Raw genomic sequence first — 26,701 nt, forward strand, 5'->3', positions numbered from 1 at the left:
TCACACCGAGAATACAGCTCAGACACCCAGCTATGGGCGCATGAGTGTGCATTTAAGGTTAATCATAAGCTCTCAAAAGCTGTATAGACACAGCAATAATGACAATCATATGACAGACAGGTGACAAGTCGGTGAATCAAGAGTAAGAGTTCACATCGTGTAATACAAGCCTGTTTTCGATCACAATACCTTCACATCCAATTCAGACTGCTACGTCGGCTGTTTTAAGCTCTAGCTTGCCTGCTAAAATCTGCTGTTCCTTCAGGTCATTTCATTAAGAGAAATCTAGAATAAAATATTAGGGCAAATACACAATACTGCTAGTTATTTATATGCCATTATTCAGAATAGTTTTACTTGCTACCTAAAGTCGGTAGTAAGATTTTTTTCTTTAGATTTTAAGATAGATCTAAACACGGTTATAAAGCCTTTTTTAGTTTGACCCAGACCTGTTTATTAAAATTATATAATATTCCATAAAACATATTTAACCCTTTGAGCTCTGAATTGGTGGGGGTTTTTTGTGCTGTCATACGGATCATTCTTGTGCGCACAAATTAGACGTCTTTAACAGAGAGCGTTTTCAAAAGGCCTTTAAAGGTTGTTTGAGTGAAAAAAGACTAATTTTTTTTACAGTGATTATGCATGCACTTAGACCCTTTCACATCATTTTGGTGCAGACCAAAGATTTAATAAAAGCTAAGGATATAGACCCCATTTGGCAAACCAGGTTGTAAGTATGTTCACATCTGTCCAAACTAACTCCACTAAATAAATAAATAAATAAATAAATAAATAAATAAATAAATAAATATCCAAACACAAACCAAGGCAGGTGTGAAAACACACTTAAACACAAAGTTTGCTTTACCTAAATACTGTACAACAGCAAAAACAAACACAAAGGCAATTTTAACTCCAGACTGTTATATTTTTAAAAAAAAAATTCCTTTAGGTTTTTCTGTTCAAACGGAAAAAACTCGAAAGTAAGGCAGGGCTCAGAATAACATGGGGTGAAGAATTTGCCTGATCTTTATGCATACAGGAAATTCAGCCCTTTATTTAGGCTCAGACATCAAAAGCACCACAAAGGTTTGGGCAGTTGTGTTCACAATGACATAAAATGCAGTTATTGTGGTTGAGCTCTCAGTTTAGTCAGGACTGTGGAATGTGTTCAGATTTCAGTGTGGTATAGTTTGCTGGGTGTGTGTGTGTGTGTGTGTGTGTGTGTGTGTGTGTGTGCACACTTTACTTCCACTGTTGTTTAAGTCTGCACTGATGCTTCCCATATTCTTGTATCAGGGTTGTACTTATACAACTGACAATACGCTTCATACACTGAAGCCCACAGGAAGAAAATACAGCTCTGCTGATACACACACACACACACACACACACACACACACACACACACACACACACACACACACACACACACACACACACACACACACACACACACACACACACACACACAATTTCCTCCTGAGCACCTGCTTCAAACTATGAAAATATCTTTTAATAGATACTATAACTTTTATTTGTAATACTGTCTCATTAATCTTAGTTGTAAAGAAATAAGAACCGCTCAGCTTTTGTTCTTAAAAAAACTTTAATTGAAGAAGCTTGACAGTGGTTTCACTTCAATGCCTTAAAAATAAGAAACTACTTCTGTCCATGACATGCAACAGTATTAATTTCCCAAGATTTCAAAACAGGTTTCCTTCTTTAAGTGTGTGTAGTACAGGGTGTTGAGTGGCTAAGTGTTGGGAAGCCCCAACTAAAGCTCCTGTCACAATCCGTAACAGCTGGTGTGGTTAGGAGAGCAGATGTTTATTTATGGGGCAACACGTGTAACTACAGATTTTCAGACTGGTCCAAATGAGATTAGAGGAGTAAATAAGTGCATAATGCTGGAATGGTAATTCTAGTCTAAGACTTCGGATTAAAATGGTGTAGTTCACGCAGACTGCATTTGTGTTCTCTAATTACCACCAAGCACATGACTTTTAAACAACCATCGTTCTTTCTTTAATCATTTCCTATTTAATTAATAATACTCATTTTTTCATCATTTCTAATCTGTGAGCGCACACACACACACACACACACACACACACACACACACACACACACACACACACACAACACTAATACACACGCAACACTAATACACACGCTACACTATTCTCTCTCTGCAGGTTTTAAATGGAAAAATCCTCAACAATCCTTAATGACACTGGTTCAAAAATGTTCATGTTATTCAGTGAGAATTTCACAAGTTCTGAATTTTTCCACATCATCTAAATAGTGCACTTGTTGCAGTGTGTGTGCATGTGTGTGTCTGTATGTGTGTGTGTGTGTGTGTGTGTGTGTGTGTGTGTGTGTGTGTGTGTTACCACTGTCTGTGCTGAGTTGCTGCCCTGCTCTGGCTCGACAACAGGCTGAGCTTTAAACTGCTGTGGAGATTCAATCACCATCTTCGCTCCTTTAGCCGCCCTCCCCTGCATGCTTTCAGCTTCTCTCACTCTCTGTCCAGTACCAACAAAATCCAAAAAATCAAGTTACAATCCAGTAGAAGCACTGGATGTGGCTCTCTCGGGGGTAGAATCGTGACTGGATGGAGCAGCCAGCATGTCCAGTAGAGGGAAAGTTGTAGTTCTACTTCGTTCTCTCCCCAACACTCTTACACACTCACACACCAAATCTACTCTCTCATGCACTGTAGGCAGTGACAGGAGACTCCTCCTACACTCAGCTCAGCTGTGCTACCCCACACACACACACACACACACACACACACACACACACACACACACACACACACACACACACACACACACACACACACCTCCCCCATGAGTGAGCAGAGCCTATAGAATTTACCTGCACACTAATGACTCATATCACATAGATGCAGATTACAAATGCGTGTCTCTTTGTATAGATGTAACAAAGGTTTGTGAACCCTTTGAAACTAGTTGAATATCTGCTCGTTTCAATAATTAATATAGTCTTTTATAGTTTCATATAAATCGTACAACTTGGTAAAATTTGGTGCATAATAGAATTTCTGAATGAATGGTGTCCCATGTGGTTCTCAAATTCTAAATACAAGACCAATCTCTGGCAAATCACAAACTCTATACAGTTAACATATACTTTAAACCACAAACCCTGGATGCTAGGCTATGTGGCGAGAAATCTAAGCTAATAATAGTGAGCACTTCTAAGATTTTGTGATCTACACAATATGGACAAAAGACAGATGACTTTTCCAGCCACATGTGTTTGTTCCCCCAAACTGTTACCACAAAGTTGAAGGCACACATACGTAAATGTCTTGGATGAGGCAGCATTAAACTTTCTCTCACTTGAACTAGGAAAAATCAGACCTGTTCCATCATAACAATGCTCTTGTACAAAAAGCGAGCTCTTGGTTTGGAGTGGAAGATCTTGAGTGGCCTGCTATAGAGCTCTGATCTCAACCCCATTGAACACTTTTGGATCAATTGGAACACTGACTGGACTGCACATGACTTTACTAACTGCCTTATGGGTACAATTTCTATAAGCACAATACAAAATCTTGTGTATCAAATTCCCAGAATTATTATAAAAATAAAAGGCGACTAAATGTGGAATCAGATTTCACATACGAATCTTATATTTAAATTTCTACAACCCTTTGCCCATATAGTGTATTTTGAAGGTTAAATATTGTTACTTAGGAGATGAAAAACACCACAGCTCATTACAAATTAGTTAGTAAGACTAGTTACAAGTACAGCAGAAGATATTCTCATTGTTCATTGGTGCAGTTTCATAGCATTGTTAAAGTATAGCCAAAAATTGTACAGATTAAAGCTGACCACAAATAATTCAAAAAAGAGCTCAGTATTTTGGAATATGTTGCATTTACAGTCTACACTGCAGCATGAAAGTGAAGGTCTCATTTTATCAAATGTTTGTTATCTGTTCCAGATGCGAGTGTTTGAACGGTGAAATCACTGTCCAGGTTTTTGTTACATTGCAGCACAGGAAGTCAGGGAGAAATTATGGCATTGAAAAAGTACAATATATGGTGTACAAATCCTCCCAGCAATTCAAGCGGCTCAATACTGAATCATGCAAGATGAAAACACTCTGATCTGTAAACAGAACAACGTGGTCTAAAGCTAATCTGCGTAATTAACAAGCTTACTTACAATTCGGTCTTATGCAAAATCTAATTGCAAAAATAAAATCTGATCGTAAAAAGTATGAAAAGCTTTTGCTGTATACTTTAAACTTTATTCTTTGAATGCCTCTAATGCAATCAAACTAAAATGATGTCCAACATGCATAATTCCTGTTCTTTTTATTGCTGTTGATGGTGTGTGTGTATCATCTGCTGCATCCTGCATTCTATGAGAATGCATGTGGGGCTTGCAAAGGTTTTTTGTTTTTCGTTGACTTCACCTGCTCCCTAAAAGACTGCCTTTTATTCTCTCCTCAGTCTCTTACACTGGAAACAACGTGTCATCCTTCCATTGATGCAGTCATAAGTTTCCTTCCTTTTTTGACCCTGGACCCACATGGATAATTTCACCATACGGTTGTTTAAGGGATTGTCAGATTTCCGAAAGGCACAAGGTCAGAATGTCCTCTAGTCGATCTCTTCCTGAGGGCATGAGTGCCTGTTCTCTATGTGTAAGATAGCATATGTGAAATCACTTACAAGAACCTATTGTATACAGACAGTTTTACAACCAGAGTCTGTTGTAACAGACATCAACTCCATGGGGTGTTATCTGGAAGGTGCGCGCAAACACACACCTGATCCGATTTTCCCCAAAAGCAATATAAGTTCTGTTTCCAACGGCCATTCCTAAGAGCTTAGAATCATTTTGGAAGTGTGACTGACATCAGAGTCAGACTAGAAACATAAAAGGTTACGTCCATATTACCCCAAATTCAGTTTTTTTGCCTAAACATAAAACAGATGTTTTTTTACATCATATTTGAGCATCTTTCATACGAAGTCCCAATGCACACACTTATCTGATGCATAGCCATAAATGTGTAATGAAAACGCTCAAATCAGGAATGCACATGTACTCCAGGCTCCACTTCTGCACAATTCTGATTCTTAGCATTTAAATACCAGCTAGAATGACTGCAAAACGTTCTCTCACTGAGTCAGTATTCATCTTCATAAGCTTCATACATCATCTTCAAGGCTATCAAGGCCAAGCACAAAATTACAACGTAATTACAATACATTAAGGCTTTTTGGTAAAGATGGATCTGTGTTGCCAGTCCATCTGGAAAACACCTTTCCTATTTCATCCATTAAAAAAAGACCATGCGAAAAGATCTTAAACATTTGTCTAAAGTAGAATGTATGTTAGTGTATAACATACACTGAAAGAGCCCCAATACAAAATCTTTGTCCTTTCGCTACTATACATATGATTTCTTGTGCTGGGCAAAATTATTAAAGGGGTAGGCAGAAGGCGGCCTGCATGCATCCTGCAGGTAAATGTCACTCCACTCTACACAAATCAATGTAGTTCTTCCTGTAACCACAGCAAATCAGCCTCCATGAAGAAAAGGGAGGCTTTCAACTAAATTATAGCAGTTTTTACATCTGATCACAATAAAAGATTTCAATTATGTCCATGCATTAAAAGAGAATGCAGCTGTTAGGTAGAATAACTCGAAGAAAGAAAACTGTAACACAGTACAATTTTATCTATTTCACTTAATCAGCATCATTCTTAGTAGATCTCTTTACACAAGTACTGGTAATGCATAAACCAGCACAGCACTAATGATGCCCTGATGTTTTCAACTTTCCCCTTTAAAGGATGTAGTATTGAAGATCAAACACTGCCCCCATGTGCAATTAAACAGACATGATCGGTGTCTCACCTGGTTTTACACAGACAACAGTGCTAGGTTTACTTTAGGTCTATTAGCACCTCGTGCACAGTATTCATGGGATACAGGAAAAAGCATTTAATGCATTTTAAAGCATTTCCCAAGGGGAAAAAATGGTGTATAGGAATCACACTTCTGCAGAAACGCCATAGGAATGGTGTATACAAACTGAAATTCTTTATCCTGTTTTACACATGCCTAAAACTTTCCTTCAGAATAATTACGTTTCGAGTACACATCCATTGCAGCATTGTTCCCTACTTCTAAGGCTAAAGCCCAAGAAGACAATAAACCTCTCACTGACCTCTATCTGGTAAGTACACTACCAGATTCCTCAAAGAGAATCAGCAAAAGCATACCAGAAACACTTAGCCTTCGCACTACACACGTGGCCCCCTCACCCCATCCACGTCCCCCCGTCTTAGTAAAGCCAGAGTTTGGAAGAGGAAGGAAAAGGCTGTGCTGCACTAATAACTGCACCGAGTATAATAACAGAGCTCGACTTTCCACTAAACAAGCATAGAGACTCGTTACCTCAAGCACGCACACACACACACACACACACACTCTTACTTTACCCATCTGTAGCATTTTCGAGCTTCTGGATCAGGAAAAGTCAGTTTAATGTTTTCTACCCGTAAACATCTATTGATCCATTGAACCATTAGTGGCATCTGTGTTGCTGAAGGAGAAACAGGATGCTCAGGCTTGCATTCTTAGAGACGTATTTTAAAGTGCTCACTCATAGCAGACATAGATATTCATACATCGCATACATAGCACATTTAGACAGGATGATGCAAGTAGGAGAAGGCAGGAGGATGCATAACATATGGATACTCTTTTCGATTGCAACCACAGTGTTCTAAAAGAAAAAGGTCATCTCTTTATAGGCGTGAGGGCGATGAGGGAACTGCTCCTCCTCCATGATCTCCTGATCTGTTCTTGCAAACACACACTCAGCAATCACAAGCTCTTTTTTCTCACTTCTCTTCGGTCACTACGTGTCTTCCAGGTAATTTTCTTGTCATACAGGCACACAATGACACACTTTCCAAATAGGAAACACAACACATTTATCCTTCAGCACATCAGCCTATAAACTATAGAAGTATGCAGGAATGATGCATTGCACTAACCATGACTAAGCACTCTTGTAACATATCTCCTGAGTCCTATTTCTGGGTGTTGCTGCTTTAAAGCAAATTAGCACAGAATAAGCCCAGGACAGAACCCACAGGACTTTACAGACAAGACAAGCACACTACACACACCCTCGACCCACACCTTGGATGTAGTCCTGATGGGCCACACTCTGGACTCCCTGTAGCTGGTGGAGGATGGTTCTGTCTCCGCCTGTCCGTGTAGCTCGGCTGTACTTGCTCTCTTCCAGTATCCGCAATTCTTCTCGAGTGCAGAACGTAACCCATCGAACAGAATCACGCTGGTGGTGCAGCCCATGACTCGAGCTGTGACTGTGCATTACTCTAAAGCGTCAGTGACCCAGATTCTGTCAGGCTCCACGGAGAAGAGCAGCAGCGAGCCGTGTGCAGCGTGGAGATCTTAGTGCGCTCTGACAGCAGTGAGTGCTGTTCTAACGAACTGATACAGCATGGAGGGGTTTGAATAGCTATACGTGTATGCGTGTGTGTGTGTGGGCAATTTGAAGCAGGACACATTTACACAGTGGTGAAATGAGAAACGTGTGGATGTGCTTGTGTGTTAAAAGAAGGATGGATAATCAGATTACGTGACTACACATTCAGAAATTTACTTTATGCTGGTGCTGCTATATTTCACTTTACAGTCGCTACTCATTCTGATTTTCATTCGAAGATCTGTTTTTTTTCCCTCTCATCTGACTCAGCGACTAGCTCATCGTCTTATACAGACGTACATATCTGAATGTCATACAAGAAACTTGCAAATATTTTGTAAAAGCTGTCAGCTGACAAACTTGTACTCAGTTATCAACTTTTATACCATTTATTCTCTCTGGAGTCTCTAAAACACTTCTCATTCCTCTTAACAGACACAATAAATCCATTAGTTTGCTTTCCACCTGTTTCCACTCTGAAAACGTAACTGTGTTTGTATGTGAATTATGGTCCAGTGTTTAGAAACTAGTGCCTGCAGGCTGATTAGTGTTAACAGATATTTATAAAGCGCAGCATGTTACACAGTGAGCCTTTAATGTGCGGGTTTCAATCAGACGGAAAACTTAATGCCAATCTTACACCGATTCCCAACAGCATTAAGCAAAAGAAAATTATAAAACATGTTTTGTTATCAAAAGCAACACTGTTTACCACCTAAACAGATCAGCCAAATGCCCACAAGGCCACTTAATGATATTCCTATCCTTGTGAGGACATTTGGTCCTAGCTAAGTTATAAAAACATTCCCCCCAAACCCCCACCCCACACACTTGATATTATGAGAGGTAACAACTGCGACTTTTGACAGTGAATTATGGATTGTATTATGAATACAATATCAGGATATTATTCAAATATTATTTCTACCACCCAGTCTTTCTTGCAACTTGAAAATCCCACCAATTTCGCTTGTTTACACAGATAATGTTCAGTTTGCATTTTTACATTTCTGAAACTAAATCATTCTGCAAAAGGCAGTCATGGGGTGTGTGAATAATGAGGTGCTAAAGTAATCCTGACTGTGAATTCTACAAAAGGCATGCAGCCACTATATGTGTGTGTGGGTGTGTGTGTGTGTGTGTGTGTGTGTGTGTGTGTGTGTGTGTGTGTGTGTGTGTAGGCCACAGGTGGGGAGCAAAGTAGCTGGAGGATAATTCATTCAAAACAAAATAAAGGCTAAACTCTCAGGGTTAATGCATATAATGTATAATAAAGCAGTATATTAGACAGTATATTAGTAAAATACAAAAGAAAATTACAGCCTGGAACAAGCGTATCCACAGACAAAGGCAAATAGCCTCGAGTAAGCTATTATCCACCCACACACAGGATTACGCTATGACACATTATGAGCCTCCACTGACATCTGTTAGACTTATAGCAAAGAAAACTTGTTGACTTAATGAAGCACTCACATACATACATTTTGACACAGACCCAAAGTGCAGACTGCTTCCATGTCCTGAGGGCAGGTATTCGTCCAGCTCATGTTTCAGCGTGTCTCGCACTTACACAGCCACGGATATACACACTCACAGAACGATGGCATATCTAATGTTTTAACAGCGATCACCCATTCAACATGTTCTGCTATGACGCATGCAAAATCATGCCGGAACATTACAGAGGTGACGGTATTTTGGACACTCTATTGAAAAGCTTTTGTTTTGTTGTTTTTTTTCACAACAAGGAGTTTTTCTGTAACTGTCACCTGTTTTTCTGTGTTACTCTAGATAGATAGATAGATAGATAGATAGATAGATAGATAGATAGATAGATAGATAGATAGATAGATAGATAGATAGATAGATAGATAGATAGATAGATAGATAGGATTATTTGATTACTACCAGTTATGTCTAGTAGACTGCATGGGAGATCCATGTTCAGGAAATGTTATTATAACATGGCCATGGAGTGTAAAACTTGTTCTTTAATACACTTTTTTTTTTTGAGCTGAGTGATAATTTAGTAACACAATGAGAATGGGATGACCTACTCAATGCTCCCTCTCATATTGCACTGGAATGTACACACCCATCTCTGTCAGCTTTACACAAACACATGATATGTACAAAACGTTTGTGGAAAACTGAACAGAAGATGCGCATTTTTTATTTTTTTTTTATTTTTATTTTTTTAGTTATTTTTTTTTTTTTACATCCTATTTCACATGTATTCTGAATTTGCTGTTATAGTAACCTCCACTCCTTTGGGAAGATGTTCCACTAGATTTTTAAGTGTGGTTGTGGAGATCTCGTTTAAACACTAGGAGTAAAGTCAGGTACTAATGTAGGGTGAGGAGGTCTGTGGGGTACAGTCAGTGTTCCAATTCATTCTAAACGTGATCAATAGGGGTTAAAGTCAGAGCTCTATAGCAGGCCACTTAAGCTGTTCCAGTCCAAACCATGTAAACCATATCTTCATGGAGCTCGCTTTGTGCACAGGGGCATTGCTGGATGCCGTGACAGGTTTTAGTCTCCTCGTTACATCGGAGGGAAATTCCAATTCTACCTTAACCAAAGACATTCTAAACAATTGTGTGCCTCCAACTTTGTGGTAACGGTCTAAAGAACAACAACATGTGGCTGGAAAAGTCGGCTGTCACAATACTTTTGCTCATAATGTGTACACAAGGCATTTATGAGGTTTAAACTCGGGTATCAAATAGACAAAAGAAAACAGATGAACTATGAATATTTCAGGCAGTGCTGAGTCACTGTAGTGGACTGTGATGGATGGGTGACTCTCTAACCATCGAATGATGAATGAAATGAATGAGCTGGGATGAGATGAATGAATAAACTGCAGATGCCAACACTGATATGAAGTGATCAGTATTATTCAAATGTACTGCTTGTGTGGTGGGAAATAGAAGCGTCACTAAACATTTTACTGACCAAAACAAAAAGGTTCATTCAGGAATACAGCAGCAGGGCAAATTAAGCAAAATTTCAGTAAGGACTATGGACTTCCCATCATACACTGTGGGGACTGTAGTGAGTTCAGGGGGTTGGGGTGGAGAACACTTACTGTAAACCGATACAGTTTTCTCTGAAACGGAAGGAAACTAAACCCAAGAGCTCAAAAATGCCAAGAAGCCTAAAGATAAAATGTTGCTCTGCTTTCATACTCCTCTGTTCCTCTTTTATGTTATTTAAAATCACTCAGTGCTTTACTCTTTTTAGCTGCATCGAATTAACCAATACAGTACACACTCTCTGGCAGAGATGGCAAAATAACACACATCCCTCACTCAAGTAGAAGTACAGATACTCATGTTTTTAAAGTTGAAGTACTGACTACAACTAAGAAGTTTGGGCTCTGACATGTAGTAAAGTAAAAATGATCCATTATTACTACCTGTTTTAATGTCACACTGGTAACTGGACCTCACATCATATTAATATATTAATACAAAAGAATTTTAAATGTTGTTACATAATGAATGTATCCAGACTGAACAACCACCATAGAGAACACAAGCAGAGAAAAGATAATGATCAGGTGATCAGGAATGTCTCTGTTCTCAGTCATGTTTACATCGCTGACTCCCTCTGTCTCATCCACGTTAACCCCAGACTTCTGGCTGCCTTCTGCCGTGCTCGTTGTTTGCTTTATAAACTAACCTACGTCTGTGGTGTGTGAGAGTCAGGAAATAGATAGCCAGTGGTAGATTGAAAAAGCCACGCAATGACAAGAAATAGGATGATGGGCTGAAAACGGAGCAGTGAGAAGCACAAATATTGATTATGTCACTAAATAGATAAAAACTAAAGTAATGAGTCTGGTTTGAAAATTTAAGAAGTAGAAAGTACAGATGTTTGTGTAAAAAAATTTAATGAGTAAAAGCAAAAAGTTAATAAATAGTGAAGTACTGATACCAGGAAAATCTACTTAGGTACAGTAATCAAGTATTTGTACTTCGTTACTTCCCACCTCTGCTCTCTGGATGGATGGATGGATGGATGGATGGATGGATGGATGGATGGATGGATGGATGGATGGATGGATGGATGGATGGATGGATGGATGGAGAGAGAGAGAGAGAGAGAGAGAGAGAGAGAGAGAGAGAGAGAGAGAGAGAGAGATACGTGCGAGTTAAAAATTCAGGAGCAGCACTGACAGTGTTCATTTCTGTGGTGGCTGCTCTGCTCTCTCAGCACTTTGTCTGAAAGCAGTATCTTAATCAATACTTGAGTCAATCTTTAACCTGACATCTTCTCTTCCACCGTTTTGGTTACACACTACAGTTTTACAATTCGCCCATGTAGCACTTGGATATGGAATTAAATCTGAACTCAAATCCAGATTTTAGTGTCATGAAACCTGGAGTCAAGACACTCGGACTTGGGCCCATTAACAAAAGTGACAAATATTTTAATAATAAATAATTGATTTATTATATAATTTTTTATATGAACAATTATACTTACATATTAATAAAAATAACATTTATAATAACTATAAAAGTATATGTGGCTACTGCAACCGAAAAAGCACATCCATAGCAGTCCCCATTCCACCTCAACACACAAACACATTTATTGTGACTTGATCTGGACTTGAGAGCTGCTGACTTGCAACCAAATAATTCTTTTCTGATCTGTGACCATGCAACTTTGACCAAAACCCACTGAAGACAAAGTTCTGGCAGCGTCTGAAGAGCATTACGCTGCATTTGTCTTACCATTTTTGACCTTGAGGTACAAAGTTTGAAGCGAGCCAAGTATCTGTGACGAGTGATGTATATTATCCTTCTCCAAACACAAACTGTACGTACCTGCTATAATGACTGCACTACCGCTAACACTTGTATTTATAAAGAAAGTAATTTAAAGGTCAGATGGAGGTCACGGTAGGATTTTTTTAGTACAGGGGAATTTCTGGGAGGGGGTTTCCAAAACACTTTCAAAGGGGTCGGTTATTGCACGGTACAATGTCTAACTAACTTGGACTTAAAGCTTGGATGAGTCGGACGAGAGACATAAGCTTAACGGGAAGAGATTTCACTACAGCACCACTGTATACACCATTAAAACACGCACTAGAAACTCTGGGTTGGGCACAAGATGAGTCCTAAGAAATCAGGACACACATGATGTGAGTGTGTGAGATCAAAGGAACTAATGCACCAAGGGGTCTGCGATAGCCAGAGCGGTCAGTGTGAAATGGAACTGAACAAGAGGAAGTGGCCTAATCATGTGCCTTTTTCCTGTAAGAGGAATACACAGATATGCAAAGCAAGAGAGCAAAGGAAAGAGAGGAGCCATGTGGTCTCATGGGGGAGAAGGAGATGCTGATGTGCTTTTCCTTCATTAAGAAGGAAGCGGCTGCTTCCTTGTTATATGAATTGAACCACAACAAAGATGTACTAAGTGCCCAGTTTCCTCTCACACACACACACACACACACACACACACACTAAAAAGACTAAAAACAAAGTGTAACCTTACCCAGTAGAGTGACAAGAGGATGAGTGACAGGAGTGAGTCCAAGCCAGGGACAGGAAGGGAAACAAAAAGACAATGCACTATGCAAAACATATAACCATGTCTGCAAAGTAATGTGTAATTCAATCATTTTTGGCTTGATTTCTACTGAAATCAAGATTTGTTTATCATAATTATTAGCTTATTTAGAAATTTTTATAATAAATGGAAAACAAACAAACACCAATATTTAATTTGTCTGAGCTTACATACAGAGATATTACATATGAAAACACACACACACACACACACACACACACACACACACACACACACACACACACACACACACACACACACACACACACACACACACACATACACACACACACACACCCTTTAGCAAAATTGCACAGCGAAGCAGGGTCTCATCCTCTTCCTGTGGCAAAATATTCCACAAATGTTTATTTATCTCAGAAGAAGTCTTTGTGTGTGTGTGTGTGTGTGTGTGTGTGTGTGTGTGTGTGTGTGTGTGTGTGTGTGTGTGTTTGGGTTGGGGGGTATTTTTGCTGATCCTTTGTGGTAGCTCTCCAAAGCAGAGAACGCTCTTTGCCTTTCAACTTCATCACCTGGCTATAAAAAAGTTATCCACAGTTCAGCCTTTAACCTTCCACAGTGTCAACTAGATCCAGAAAGCCATGGCAGGAGATGAACAAAAGTGACAGATGAACACTAATACCAACACACACACTCACATATATACTGTAGACACACTCAACTACTTTCCTGCTTACACATCTCCCCATACTCACAATCTATTCACCTATTTCATTGGCTCGATCTCTGAACCTTTGTATCTGTGGAAAAAAATCTACATGTTCCACACTGTGCTCTCAGCCCCTTGGTCCTTGGAGATGCGTAGTGTAAGAGTGAGAGTGATTGGAGGCATCAACGTGAAGAGATAGTCTTCGACTTATCTCCCTGATAATGCGTTTACGTTGCGCTTGGATGCAGTGAGGTGCTTCAAGAACATGCTAAGCCGCTGCTGCCATCTGCAGGACAGAATACACACAGTCAGCATTGCTTTTCTTATCAAAATGATCTCAGGGTCCTGTTTTCAGATGATGGAAAGAAGGACAGAGGATGTATTGTTAATGGTATAATGATTATTCACATTAAGCTTGGTCAGGTTATACGGTCATTTTTAAATATTAATAGAATAAGTTACTGACTTTCCACGCTATCCCTTTTAAAAGATTTCAAACTGCGTTTACCCACATTTTATCATGCATTTTATTCTTTCTCCTTCACTTTACTTAGACACAATGAATTCACACAGATATGATAACACACATGCTAGATAAGATGATCTTGAATACGGCAAGTGACTACTACACGCTACTGAAAGTCCATGTGCTTGAAAATCTGTGGAAAGACTGTTTTACTTAAAATAGTTTACTAATTCATATAAAAAATGACTTGTAATACTATTTTTGCCTGCAAAGTGATGAATACAGCCTATGGCCTGAAGCTATGAGTATAAAAAATGTGATTCAATTACATTCTTTCCTATGTCTTTCAATCCCCTTATCCTAAATACAATATTTATTCTTATTACATCTCTTATCCATTCCAGCTTGATACAAAAAAAAAAACAACACAGTTTTGTTCCCAGGAATAATGGCAAACCTCGTATCATTTGTGTAGAAGGAATATGGGGTTATGCAAACAAATCTACACTGAAGTTAGAAAAACTGAGAGTTCGATTTGCTTTTCAGTGGTCTGTTTTTCACAAGCCCACTTCACCTTTTGTTTGACAGATTTATGGAATCGATTTAGAAAAAAAATAAATAATAAAATGCAAAGCTTAGAGGAAACAGAAAGAGGTCTGGAGCTTAGAGACATACAGTACATTCCTTTCCAGTCACGTACAGAAGAGGCCAGACATGTTTACACACAAACACACACACAAAACATTAAACATGAACACTCACTCATATGCAGTTCATATCTAGGGTTAATTCTGAAATGAGGACCAAACAGTTAAGCAGCAGACCAAACACATGATGGAGTCGCTCCTGTCACATCTATTGAACATTTTACCGTTATTTACATAAAACCTGTTTCTTAGTGCTCTAAGTGTCTCAGTAATGTTAATTCACCTTCACTACACATCTGTTTCTGACCAAAAACGATTACATTTGGTGGAATATTAGTGAATTAAAGAATTTAAAAAATCTGAAAATTGAAAACTATTGCATTTCCAGGCGAGCGTGATTAACATAACAGTCGTTCTGTTTCTCTTCAATAATAGGCTAATTAATCTGATTTACAAAAACAGTAAAATGACGTACATTTCTGTCAGCATCATTTATATGCACCCTGCTGAGATTAACAAACGGCCTGAAATCTGGGGAAGAAAAAGAAGAGTCCCCATCCACCATTTAGCACTTTCCTGACTGTTGTTCTTGCAGCAGACTTTAAAAAATGTCCTAACTAGGTTTTGTAATAACAAAACAGAAAGAGGAAAACCAGCTGTATTGACATCTAAGCAGCAATTTGGGAGTTCTCCTACATGGAAGGCCCGAAGAGTGGAAAAGGAAATTAAATAAGAAAGTGTAAGAGGGTAGCAGGAAGTAGTTCTGATGTAAAGGAAACAATATGGATAGCGCTGAATGTCACTGCAAGACAAATTGAATCAGACTGACCAGAGACAAAAAAAAAAAAATAGGAGCGTTAAAGAGGAAATACGCTGGTGTCGGGTTACGATAGCAGACTTGTGTTACTGAGTTAAAACTTCTCATCATGAGAACAGCATTAAAGCATCAGCAAACAGGTATGCAGTGAGTTGTACAGTCAGTAACAGACATGAGTAATAAGCAGCTCCACTTGTGCATTGTATCTCAATACAATCCTGACTCACAATAGTCATCCTGCTTTTCCTGTGTGTACACGTGTGTGAGTGGGTGTATGTGTGAGAGGTTATTCAGATTGAGAATATTGCCTAAAGTCAAACAGAATTTTTTTGTTTGTTTGTTTTTTTTTGTTTGTTTTTTTTTTTTTTTTTTTTTTTTTTTAGAAGTTTTTGTCTAATTTCTGTGTGTCGCTTATTATCTTTAACCTAATAAATGGAAAACCACTGTAGATTGCAAGAATGTTCATTTGAGTACGTGCATGCCTGTTTTCCTCACACACACACACACACTTAAGGGAAATGAGGGGCACTGTACTCACAATGGTTTAATCACACACGTGTATTTGCTCATGGTATGGGCACTCGAATGCAGTATTATCTGTGACAGAGCTAAAAGGCACCTAAAGACTCAGAAAAGCTAAATAAGGATTTGGATGGACACACACCACATCACAACCAGAGACTGGAAGCCCAGTGACTTCACCTTAGATACTGAAGAAACAAACAGGCAACTGAGCTGAAGCATAAACACTCAGAGACAACTATAAACACGAAGCAGAGTTTTGGATGACACCTCCAAAAGGAGAGGAGCTGCTCCATCAGGACATGCTGAACTGGCCTGCACTGGCTGTATGGCAAGTGGCACAGTGCCATAATCCTTATCTTGGACACCAAGACACTTCAGGTTTTTTTTCTGTCATACATACAAACATAAACACGCCCTTCCTGTCTAGGAAACACATTTTGTGTGTCCTTGTTCGAGAACCTTGCGTTTGAGCTTTTCTCGACTTATGTTGATTGATGAGACAGAAACTCGAGTTGCGAGCAACCTTAGAGAGACATGATGATGATAAGACCCAGGAGCAAAGACTTCAACACTCCAGATCATCACCAGACAAAAAATAATAGATAATGGAAAAGTGAAATTTCTTCATCGGATCCGATTTGTACAAATGCTGCAATGTTTGTGCAGATCACTGAAAACGCTCTGACTTCATTCGGACATGAAATGCCTTTTTAAACCATTTTTTAAATAGTGCGTTAAATCAAGCTAATGAATCATGTCGCAACCGGAATAACGAGCGATCTTTCTTTCGGTTGAGTAACTAATATGTTGTGCTTTGTTGCAACTAGCCCGAGTTCATAAAGAGGAAAGTTAAAGCGCATTGGCCACTTGCAGTGCTCGAGGGTGGATTTATTAAGGTCAATAACGTAGCGTTTTCTTTTCAGGAACACTTGTAGGAAATGTTTCAGTGTGCGACTGTGTTTGAGGAAAGACTGTAAGAGGATTACGTTTGTGTGGTTAGCCACTGAATGCTTTGTCTAAGGGTTAACCGAGGCATTTTTGTGTATAAACACTTCTGGCCTATTCACCCTACAAGAAGGACAGTGCACTTTGCTTTGACTGTCAAACACACACACGATCACAAACATTAGTATTTCCTGATCTCTTCAGGCTAATGACCAGCACCTCTTAAGAATATACACAAACAATAAACACTGGCAGCAGCATCACATCACTGAAGCACATCTTGTTCCCAAATACACTGCACCGGAAATCTCACACAAACTCTACTTTACTATTTATTATACTACACCACTGATAAATTTGCAAATGTGACTGCGTGTGATTTTTTTTGTACATCAGCAGCTCTGACAACCATATTATATGGTTATTCTTTAAATGTTTTGAATGTTAATCTGCTTGTAACGACTTTAAAATGAGCAATCAAAAGAAGGATGTTTATATTCATTTATATTCTTGTCTTGTGTTTGTTATATACACTGTAGGTTAACTTTAGAACTACACGACTGAACCACAAGATTTTAACTATTTATATACTCAGAAGAAAAAACAACAGTTTTCATTAAAGACTTTCCAATTTCACGGTAACAAAATAAGCTGCTTGATTTCTGTCTGATTAACTTCACAAAAAAAAGTGAAAGAAAACAAGGTTGCTGAAGGAACTGCTAATTAGGATAACAGGAAGTAACCTAGTTCTCGCATTCCACAGCATGCTTCATGAAATTATTTAAAAACATATCATTCATACATAAATGAAAAGTCTTCGACAACACTGAGGCAAATTACTATGATATAAAACACTTTCTGTTGTAGAAAAAGAATCGATAAAAATTTTCAGTTGTAATGTACGTTTAATACAGAAACGCTTGCATTCAAAATTATTTTAATAAACTGTATATGAAAAACTGCCATTAGGGTCTCGTGGAATAATGAGAGCAATAATAATAAAAGAAAATAACAGCGCATCATCCAAAAGAAAAAGCTTTAGCCTATAGCAGTGGCTCATATCACTAGTCCTGCTGTATCGTGCTCATTTTAATATTTACTCTGCCTTTATTCAGTAAGGCTGTAATTAGCATATTATCTGAATCTGGCATGTTAGAACAAACAACGTAGAGCATGACGCCCTAAAGTCGCACAAAGCCTGTGATTTTGCTTTACTAGTGCCATATTTCTGTGACGAAAGCAGATTAAATCAAACTAAAACGTGGGAAATATTTCACATTCTCCAAAACAACTTTCTCCACAGCATGCATGTCTGTCTATACAGTTATGTGTACAACCATCAGCAAATTATTAAAAGTAGGTGATAAAGAAGAAGAAGAAGAAGAAGAAGAAGAAGAATTGTCAAAGCAATTAGCATGTGTTACCAGTCCTCCAGCCAACAGTATTTAAAGTATTTCTTACCTAAGCTAACGTGTTTTTCACCACAGTCTTCAATTAAAAAAAAAAAAAAAGAGTGGAGCCCTCACATACAGACAGTCACCTGACAGTTCAGAAATATTTCATGTCTCCATTTGTTGTTATAATAACCTGCACTCTTCTGGGAGAATGTTAACCACTAGGATTTTGGAGATTTTAGACATTTGTGCTCAAGTTCACCTCCAAACCATGTAAACCATAACTCCATCGAGCTCATTTTGTGCTCTGGTTTGGCTCGCCTGGATTAAGTGAAGGGGAAATTTGATGCTACTGCATCTGAAGACTTTCAATACAGTTGTGCGCCTCCAACTTTGTGGTAACTGTTTGGAGAAGTACCACATAAAGCTGGAAAATCAGGTGTCCCAATACTTTTGTCCATATAGCGAATGCAGATGTACTGCATCCCCTTTCACTGAACTCTGTGTGTCTGAGTGACTGTTCTCTGTCAATGTGTCGTTTGTGTTGCTGCCCGCTTTGTTTGCATGCCCAGTAATCTTTGATGTGATCCGTCACACCTGCTGCATACATCTTCCTTCCATGTGCCAATTTCCTCATTCCTCAGAATGTTAAGTTTGCTGCCTGAGACCCAAGATCTCTGCCTCTTTTCTCCAGGCTTGGCGTGTTTTCTGAACGGCACCTGATCAGCATAATCCACGACAGGTCAGTCATGTGGTGTTCTGACACGAGTAACGCAAACTGAAGAAAAGCGCAGACATTTCAGTGCTCTTTCATCTGTGCGGGGAGCAGAGAAGGAAAAGTTATGGCCCACTAACCAAGAATTCACAAAGACCAATGATACACACTCATCCAGACACACACACACACACACACACACACACACACACACACACACACACACACACACACACACACACACACACACACACACACACACACACACAGAACCTTTCACCCTCGTGGTTTAGCTTCACACAGCACTGGTTTAGCTTCACACATTACCAACACAACATGAGCTAAACAGTTTTTTTTAACAGCATATTACAAATAATACTCTCTATTCTTATTTCCAGATCTCGTTCCTCCATACACGTTGCTACAACATGATTTAAGTCTGCAGCCTGCCTGACTTCACTCGGTATGTATTGAGAAGTATCTACAGTAAATGTAGGCATTTCGAGCTTTTTTTTTATTTAACCTGCAGGAATAAAAACAACCCTGACTATGAAAATAAACCCGTCCAGAAAGGATTTCCTGCACTCCGTTTAATGTGAAGACTTTCCATCTTTCCCTATTGCGATAATCATGCTGAGGTTCTTTGAGGTCGTCCTCCTGGCTCAAAACGCACGTGTGTGAAGTATACCGTACACGCGGTAGAGTTGCCCAGACAAATTTTAAACACACCGTTTTTTTTTTGCTCATCCTGTCTGTTACCGATCCACAGATCACGGTTCCTTGCGTCATTGTAGCTGTTTGATGTCTGGCTTTTTTGTTTGCTTACATACAGTATGAGGAAAGTATGAACATTTTTAAGCGGGGAAACATGTCAAGCAGATCTTGTGTCTGAGGAAATTAGTTGCCTTGCAAACAAACAGGTTCGACGAACTGAGAAAGAAAATAAAACCCTACTCTCTGTTGACAAAACATACAAAACAAAACATTGGTGAACTACACACAGCAGCTGATGCACAGCCTGGTAAATTGTAACCTGGATTCTTACTAGACACATTCATTAAAGTGAGCTGATAAGAGAGGGTCGTTACAGAACACGCAAAACGGGTCACTTCATTTAAATTTAATTAAGGCAAAAATATGGGCACTAACGTGAATAGGAAAAAAATGCAACAGAAAATTCCAGCCAAATCTGCCACCACAATCTACGTACCTTTTTTTTTTTTTTTTTACTGAAGGCGAGGCTCAAAAACATAATAAAAAAAACAAAAACAACTGAGCAGCACATGCAGGCTTTTGCTCACATGGATGGCTAGATTCTACATTTGTACTTCCTCCAGTCACAAATGTTAATGTTTAAAAGTGCATTAACTTGCTGTGGTTATTTTCATTACTAAATGTGGCTAGAAAAAATGTCAGATGACTGACAAACATCCACTATTACTATATCCACAAAGCTCTAATAACTTAAAAAAGGGCTGCCTGCTGTAAACATTGGAAACTGGTACCCAAGTGTACAGAGATTTCTATTCAGACCCTGTCTGGGAACATCTAAGGCTGCAATAGGATGTAAGCAATATCACACTTTCGTAGCACCGCGAGTAAACTGCCGATTCCTGCATTCAGGCACAGTTTAAACTGGTCCAGAGTAACAATGACCCATTTCCTGTCAGAAGTAGGACTTGAGGAAGTTAGTGTGTCTGGATTGTGAAGGCTAACACACCCCACGTTACTGATCTCTGTGTTATTGTGTGCGTGTGAATCAGTTTCTAAGTGCAGGCCAGAACTTGAACAATATTCTGCTGTACTGTTATGAGAGACAAACCTCAGAGAGAATGATAAGACTGACAGAATGCATAGATATTTAAATCCAAGACAGCAATCTGTCTTTCCTTACTGACACTGGTGAGTCCTCTATTGTTGTGTCCTTTCTAAAAAGTTTCTTTTGTTGTGCTTTGTATTGCAAAGAAACAGATAAAAAAAAAAAAAGAACGGATCCATTCATAAATGTGTTACTTTATCACAGAGATGAAAATCCTGAAAGGATTCTATCTGGACAGGCTGCCTAGTAAACTGCCTAGCGTCCATGCTAATAACATTTAGACATTAAGTCCATGCTAATGACTTATATATGAGAAAATAATTCACTTACAAACTATACTATACTGAGTAACACGATTCACATGAACCACAACACAATATCATTGAAAATAACAGAAATAATGACTTCAACTCCTAAATATTTAATATATTAATTAAATGTTATAAAATATTTAATACAAAAATGCACTTAAGATAACCTTTAACTGATGTTTAGAAGACAAGGTGTCAAAATGGATTATTGAAATTGTAATAATTTATGCAGTTATTAAATTTTTTTTTTTTACATATTTTGATACTTTGATTTGTTTTTGAAAGAAAAAACTGCTAAACTACCGATAAAGATAACAGTACCTAAGTGCCGTTTGAAAGGGGCACAGAAAATGGTCCAAACAGTTGCCATACAACTAAAAGCCTAATGTTGTCTACAATGCATGCTGTAGCATTTCCATTACCCTTAAGTATTCTGGCAGTTTGTGTTCTCCTGGTATCAACCAAACCCAGATCTGTACACCAGTCTGCCAAACAGTTAAGTGTGATTCATCGGTCCAGAGAACATGTTTTCACTGCTCCTTTACACCACTTCAGTCACACTGAGCATTGCACATGATTATCTTATCCCTGGAAACGCATTTCATGAAGCTCCCGATGGACAGTTTTTGTGCTGATGTTGCTTCCATTGGCAGTCTGGAACTCTGTCCTGAGCGCTTGCCAGACCTTTTTCGGTGATGATATATGGCCTAGCCATTTCGGGGCTTAGCCATTTAAACTCCTAATCACTTTCATTTCCAATAGCACTTACAATTGATTAGGGAAGATCAAGCAGGCAAAGATTTCCGATGTGTGGCAAAGTTGGCATCCGAATGAATTTTAAAATCACTGCTGAACCCTTTCTACTTTCAATATTTGTTTATGGAGACTGCATGGATGTATGCTCGATTGCATGCACCTGTTAGCAATGGGAACAACTGTTAACTAGGAGGGGTGTCCACATACTTTTGACCACCTAATATATAGGACCCAAATAATGGAATCACATTTCTACATGCCAAACGACTGTGTGTGTGTGTGTGTTTTCCAAATGGACCACTGTGGTTTCACATGCTCATATAAACCAAATTGCCTCTCGTCCAACACACAGACCCACATTTCTAATGCTACGGCGAAACCTTTAAGTCAGAGTGAAAAATTGCTACACTGGGTGTGTCCTAGAACCACAAGCAGTAAAAATGTGTGTGAGAAACTATGCTGTGTGTGATTCGATCAATCTCAAAAGTGAGAATCTGATTTTCTGTATGTAAAAACAACTCCACCTGATGATTACGCTCCTTCATTTACAATTGGAAACCACCGAGAAACCCCTGTATTTTCTGAAAGAGAACGCGGTCGTCCCTCATTCCTTTTCCCCCTGGCGCATTTTGCTTAGACAGATCTCTCAAGCAGCCACTGCTGCAAGCTGTCTCGTTTGTTTGAACGTCGCTTATAACGACAGAGAGCTCTACGGAAATACAGATGTAGATTTGGATCCCAGGACAAACCAGAGGAGACGGAGTCAAAGGAAAAATCTGCAATCCTTAAAAATAAATGCCGCTCCTTCCAGCACAGACACCAGATCCTTTATCATTATATTATATACAGTAAGGAAAATAAGTATTTGAACACCCTGCTATTTTGCAAGTTCTCCCACTAAGAAATCATGGAGGGGTCTGAAATTGTCATCGTAGGTGCATGTCCACTGTGAGAGACATAATCTAAAAAAAAAAAATCCAGAAATCACAATGTATGATTTTTAAACTATTTATTTGTATGATACAGCTGCAAATAAGTATTTGAACACCTGAGAAAGTCAATGTTAATATTTGGTACATTAGCCTTTGTTTGCAATTACAGAGGTCAAACGTTTCCTGTAGTTTTTCACCAGGTTTGCACACACTGCAGGAGGGATTTTGGCCCACTCCTCCACACAGATCTTCTCTAGATCAGTCAGGTTTCTGGCCTGTCGCTGAGAAACACAGGGTTTGAGCTCCCTCCAAAGATTCTCTATTAGGTTTAGGTCTGGAGACTGGCTAGGCCACGCCAGAACCTTGATATGCTGTGTGGAGGAGCGGGCCAAAATCCCTCCTGCAGTGTGTGCAAACCTGGTGAAAAACTACAGGAAACGTTTGACCTCTGTAATTGCAAACAAAGGCTACTGTACCAAATATTAACATTGACTTTCTCAGGTGTTCAAATACTTATTTGCAGCTGTATCATACAAATAAATAGTTTAAAAATTATATATTTTGATTACTGGATTTTTTTCTTTTAGATTATGTCTCTCACAGTGGACATGCACCTACGATGACAATTTCGGACCCCTCCATAATTTCTAAGTGGGAGAACTTGCAAAATAGCAGGGTGTTCAAATACTTATTTTCCTCACTGTATATGTGTATAAGAGCAAAAGCGAACAGTGAAATACGGTGCTCACTATGAACATACTGTGATTAAGTATCATGGGATAAAGAGGGCAGTGTCCATAAAGACATGAAACAGGAAAACACTGCACTTGTGAACAGGAACACACCACTACAGTTGGACTAAAAGAGTTTGTTATGGCAACAACCCTCCTGAACTATAACAGTCTAAATGTATCAGACAGCACGAGAAAGGCAGAAAGAGGAGGATGGGGGAGTGAGGGCAACAGGAAAGCTTGGGTGCTTCCTGTTTCAGTGTGCTATAGAAACCACGGTCCTGTCCTGTCCAGCCTTCATTACAGATCATACATGAATATTCATATTCAAGAAACTCTGGAGTCAAGCACTTTTTTTTTAATGTGTCCTTCCCCGAGTCATTCAGCTTTGTATTTCATTCAGACTTTTGCTCTGTTACTGAGAACATTCGGATGTACAAGTGCAAACGTCACAAATGCTGCCCTGAGCTACAGGGATCAATGAACCATTGTGATCCTAAACCCACGGTTCATAAACACAGATTTGCGTGCACATAAAGAAATAAACAGATAAAAATATTTTAGCTTTCAGAAAAGTAATAGGGCTTTAATAATAATAATAATAATAATAATAATCAACAAAATACAGTGTAAATATCTTATCTGCATACAGGATCACATATTATACATGGAATTAAGATTATCCCAAATAAAATACTAACATGTCTCGTATTCTTAAGAATGTTCTTGAAGTAACATCTGTGGGTCTGTCAGAACTTTAGCTGTCTGCTTGGCCTCAACATAATTTAATTTGGCTTCATGTCCATGAGCAGACTAACTGAGGTTTGGCTGAAACAATGGCCTGCATTTGGGTGTGTGGGTGTGTGTATGTGAGTGTCTGGGGATTCTCTCACAGGTCAGAAGTTTAGACAGTTCGAAAATGGAAAAATCGCAGATTCAGACTGATGTGGCTCCGAAGTCTAAATTAAGGTTGAAATGTTTTTATCATCGATGTCATCAATGTGAAACAGGCCGCACAGGACGCAAGACGTACTGAATGATCCAGGTTTCCGATCCTGATCTAATATCTGTGTAGATCTGTGAAATCCATGGGTCAGTATTTACTGGCATATATATATGTGTGCTTTATTCCAGAAAAGCAAAATCCCATAAAAACCATTTGCATTAAGCACATTTGTCATAGCTTATGCAGTCATTAGGAACTCGGCTTTGTGCTTTTCAAAGATATTTGGCAATAAATGTGATGAAGACGAACTCTCGTGGGAAATTAAATATGCCTGTGGTTTTGTCTGAAATGCTGTTTGCAGTCCTTTAATGTCTGGCTTGATTTCTCTTTCCATCTCTTTTTTCCGTCCTGCAGTGCAAGACAATAAAAAAAGCCCCGAATGCCCAGTTTCTAAATTTACAGAGTATTAGAAATGTATAATATTTCTAAAACAACATACTGTATCTTTGTATACTTATAAGAAAACAAAAATGCGGTTTTACAGTCTACTATAATGATTACATGCTCATTTATGCTCAATTTGTCACTAGGGCAACATAAGCAGGTGATAGCCACATTTCGTTCATTTTTTACGTAGAAATTGATGCTATTCAACAGCCATATAATAGAACAGTGGAAAGGAAATCGTGGGCTGTTTCCAGGCTTGGATGAAACCATAATTATAACAAATGGTCTGTCCGTGGAAACTGAGTGAAAACTTAATTAGAATGACTATTACATCTGAACATCAAGGGTGCATATAGCCTGCATCGTATGACATAATCTGTAGTGGCGTTTCAACCATGCATCCTGTACGATTTGCAAAATAGCAACCAAATTGGAATTACTATAATGATCTATGACGCACTTAACGCTTATCACTTAACGATGTATCCAGAACATTCTCATTTCCTCTACAGAATAAACCATTTTAAAGTCTTTTTGGTGCTCATTTTTAAGTATTATTTTATTTCGGACAAACATGACATCGCTACGGTTAATTAAAAAGTACAAACCAAAGACAATGCAGTCAAACAAAAAGATTGCATAATGCTGCAGAAATCCCGAGTCCAGCTGCACTGTATGTAATTGTATATAAGACTTGTTCCTCAAAGCTATTTGGTTGCTGCTGGAGATTAGAGAGTGCGGGGGAAAAAAACATTTTACATTTTATGGCACAAGCAACTTGCGATTTTCTCATTTACAACGAAGCAGCTGAGGTTTAAGGGCCTTGCTCAAGAGCCCAGCACTGGAAACATTGATGGAGCTGGGATTCAAACTCATGACTTTCCAGACAGAAGTCCAACATATTAACCACTGAGCTACTACTTACACAAACACAGCAAGAACACTAAAGCACATGTGTTTTGAAAGAAGGTCAATGGGTAAAAGTAACAGTCCGCTGCTGCATATAAATATATTTATTTAATCTCTATTCACAAACTTGGCTCTGATCTTTTGTGTTTTGTTGGTCACATTAAAATAAAAGTAAAAAAAAAAAAGTCATGTTATGCATCAATGTCGAAACTTTTCAAAAATGACCTCAACAATATAGCTGCTGCTACTGTTAATAATACAGCTGCTGTATTAGGGATGAATATTATAGTGTTGTATTACACGCAGCTTCTGTGGTAAAATGAACACGTCTACATTTTTATACAGTGAATAATATAAAGACAGCATCCATTAATAGAAACTTCGGCATTCTCAGTAAACTGCGTGATCTGTGTGCTCAGCCTGGCTACTTATTAATCAACTATGGCCGAAAACCACACACACACACACACACACACACACACACACACACACACACACACACACACACACACACACACACACACACACACCGTAGCTACACTACTAAGCACACATGCAGA

The 26,701-nt window shown here is 38.8% G+C and overlaps 1 protein-coding gene across 8 annotated transcripts in view; it reads right to left on the bottom strand.

Annotated features, from left to right (window-relative positions):
- Nucleotides 1–26,701, bottom strand: part of LOC310723554 (dedicator of cytokinesis protein 9) — an 80,548-nt gene that overhangs the window by 45,874 nt on the left and 7,973 nt on the right. For 2 of the 8 annotated variants that reach the window (XM_083536764.1, XM_083536763.1), the window contains exon 1: nucleotides 7,213–7,401. The exons of 3 other annotated variants lie outside the window; for them this stretch is intronic. In XM_083536764.1, coding sequence (XP_083392890.1) covers nucleotides 7,213–7,386 — 174 coding nt within the window. In that variant the 5' untranslated portion in view covers nucleotides 7,387–7,401. Of the gene's footprint in view, nucleotides 1–2,399; nucleotides 2,725–7,212; nucleotides 7,496–26,701 lie in introns of those variants that run through there. 3 more of the 8 variants (XM_083536770.1, XM_083536768.1, XM_083536765.1) reach the window with 2 other exon arrangements.

The sequence above is a fragment of the Silurus aristotelis genome (genome assembly GCF_946808225.1).
Source record: "Silurus aristotelis genome assembly, chromosome: 3".
Lineage (NCBI taxonomy): Eukaryota > Metazoa > Chordata > Actinopteri > Siluriformes > Siluridae > Silurus > Silurus aristotelis.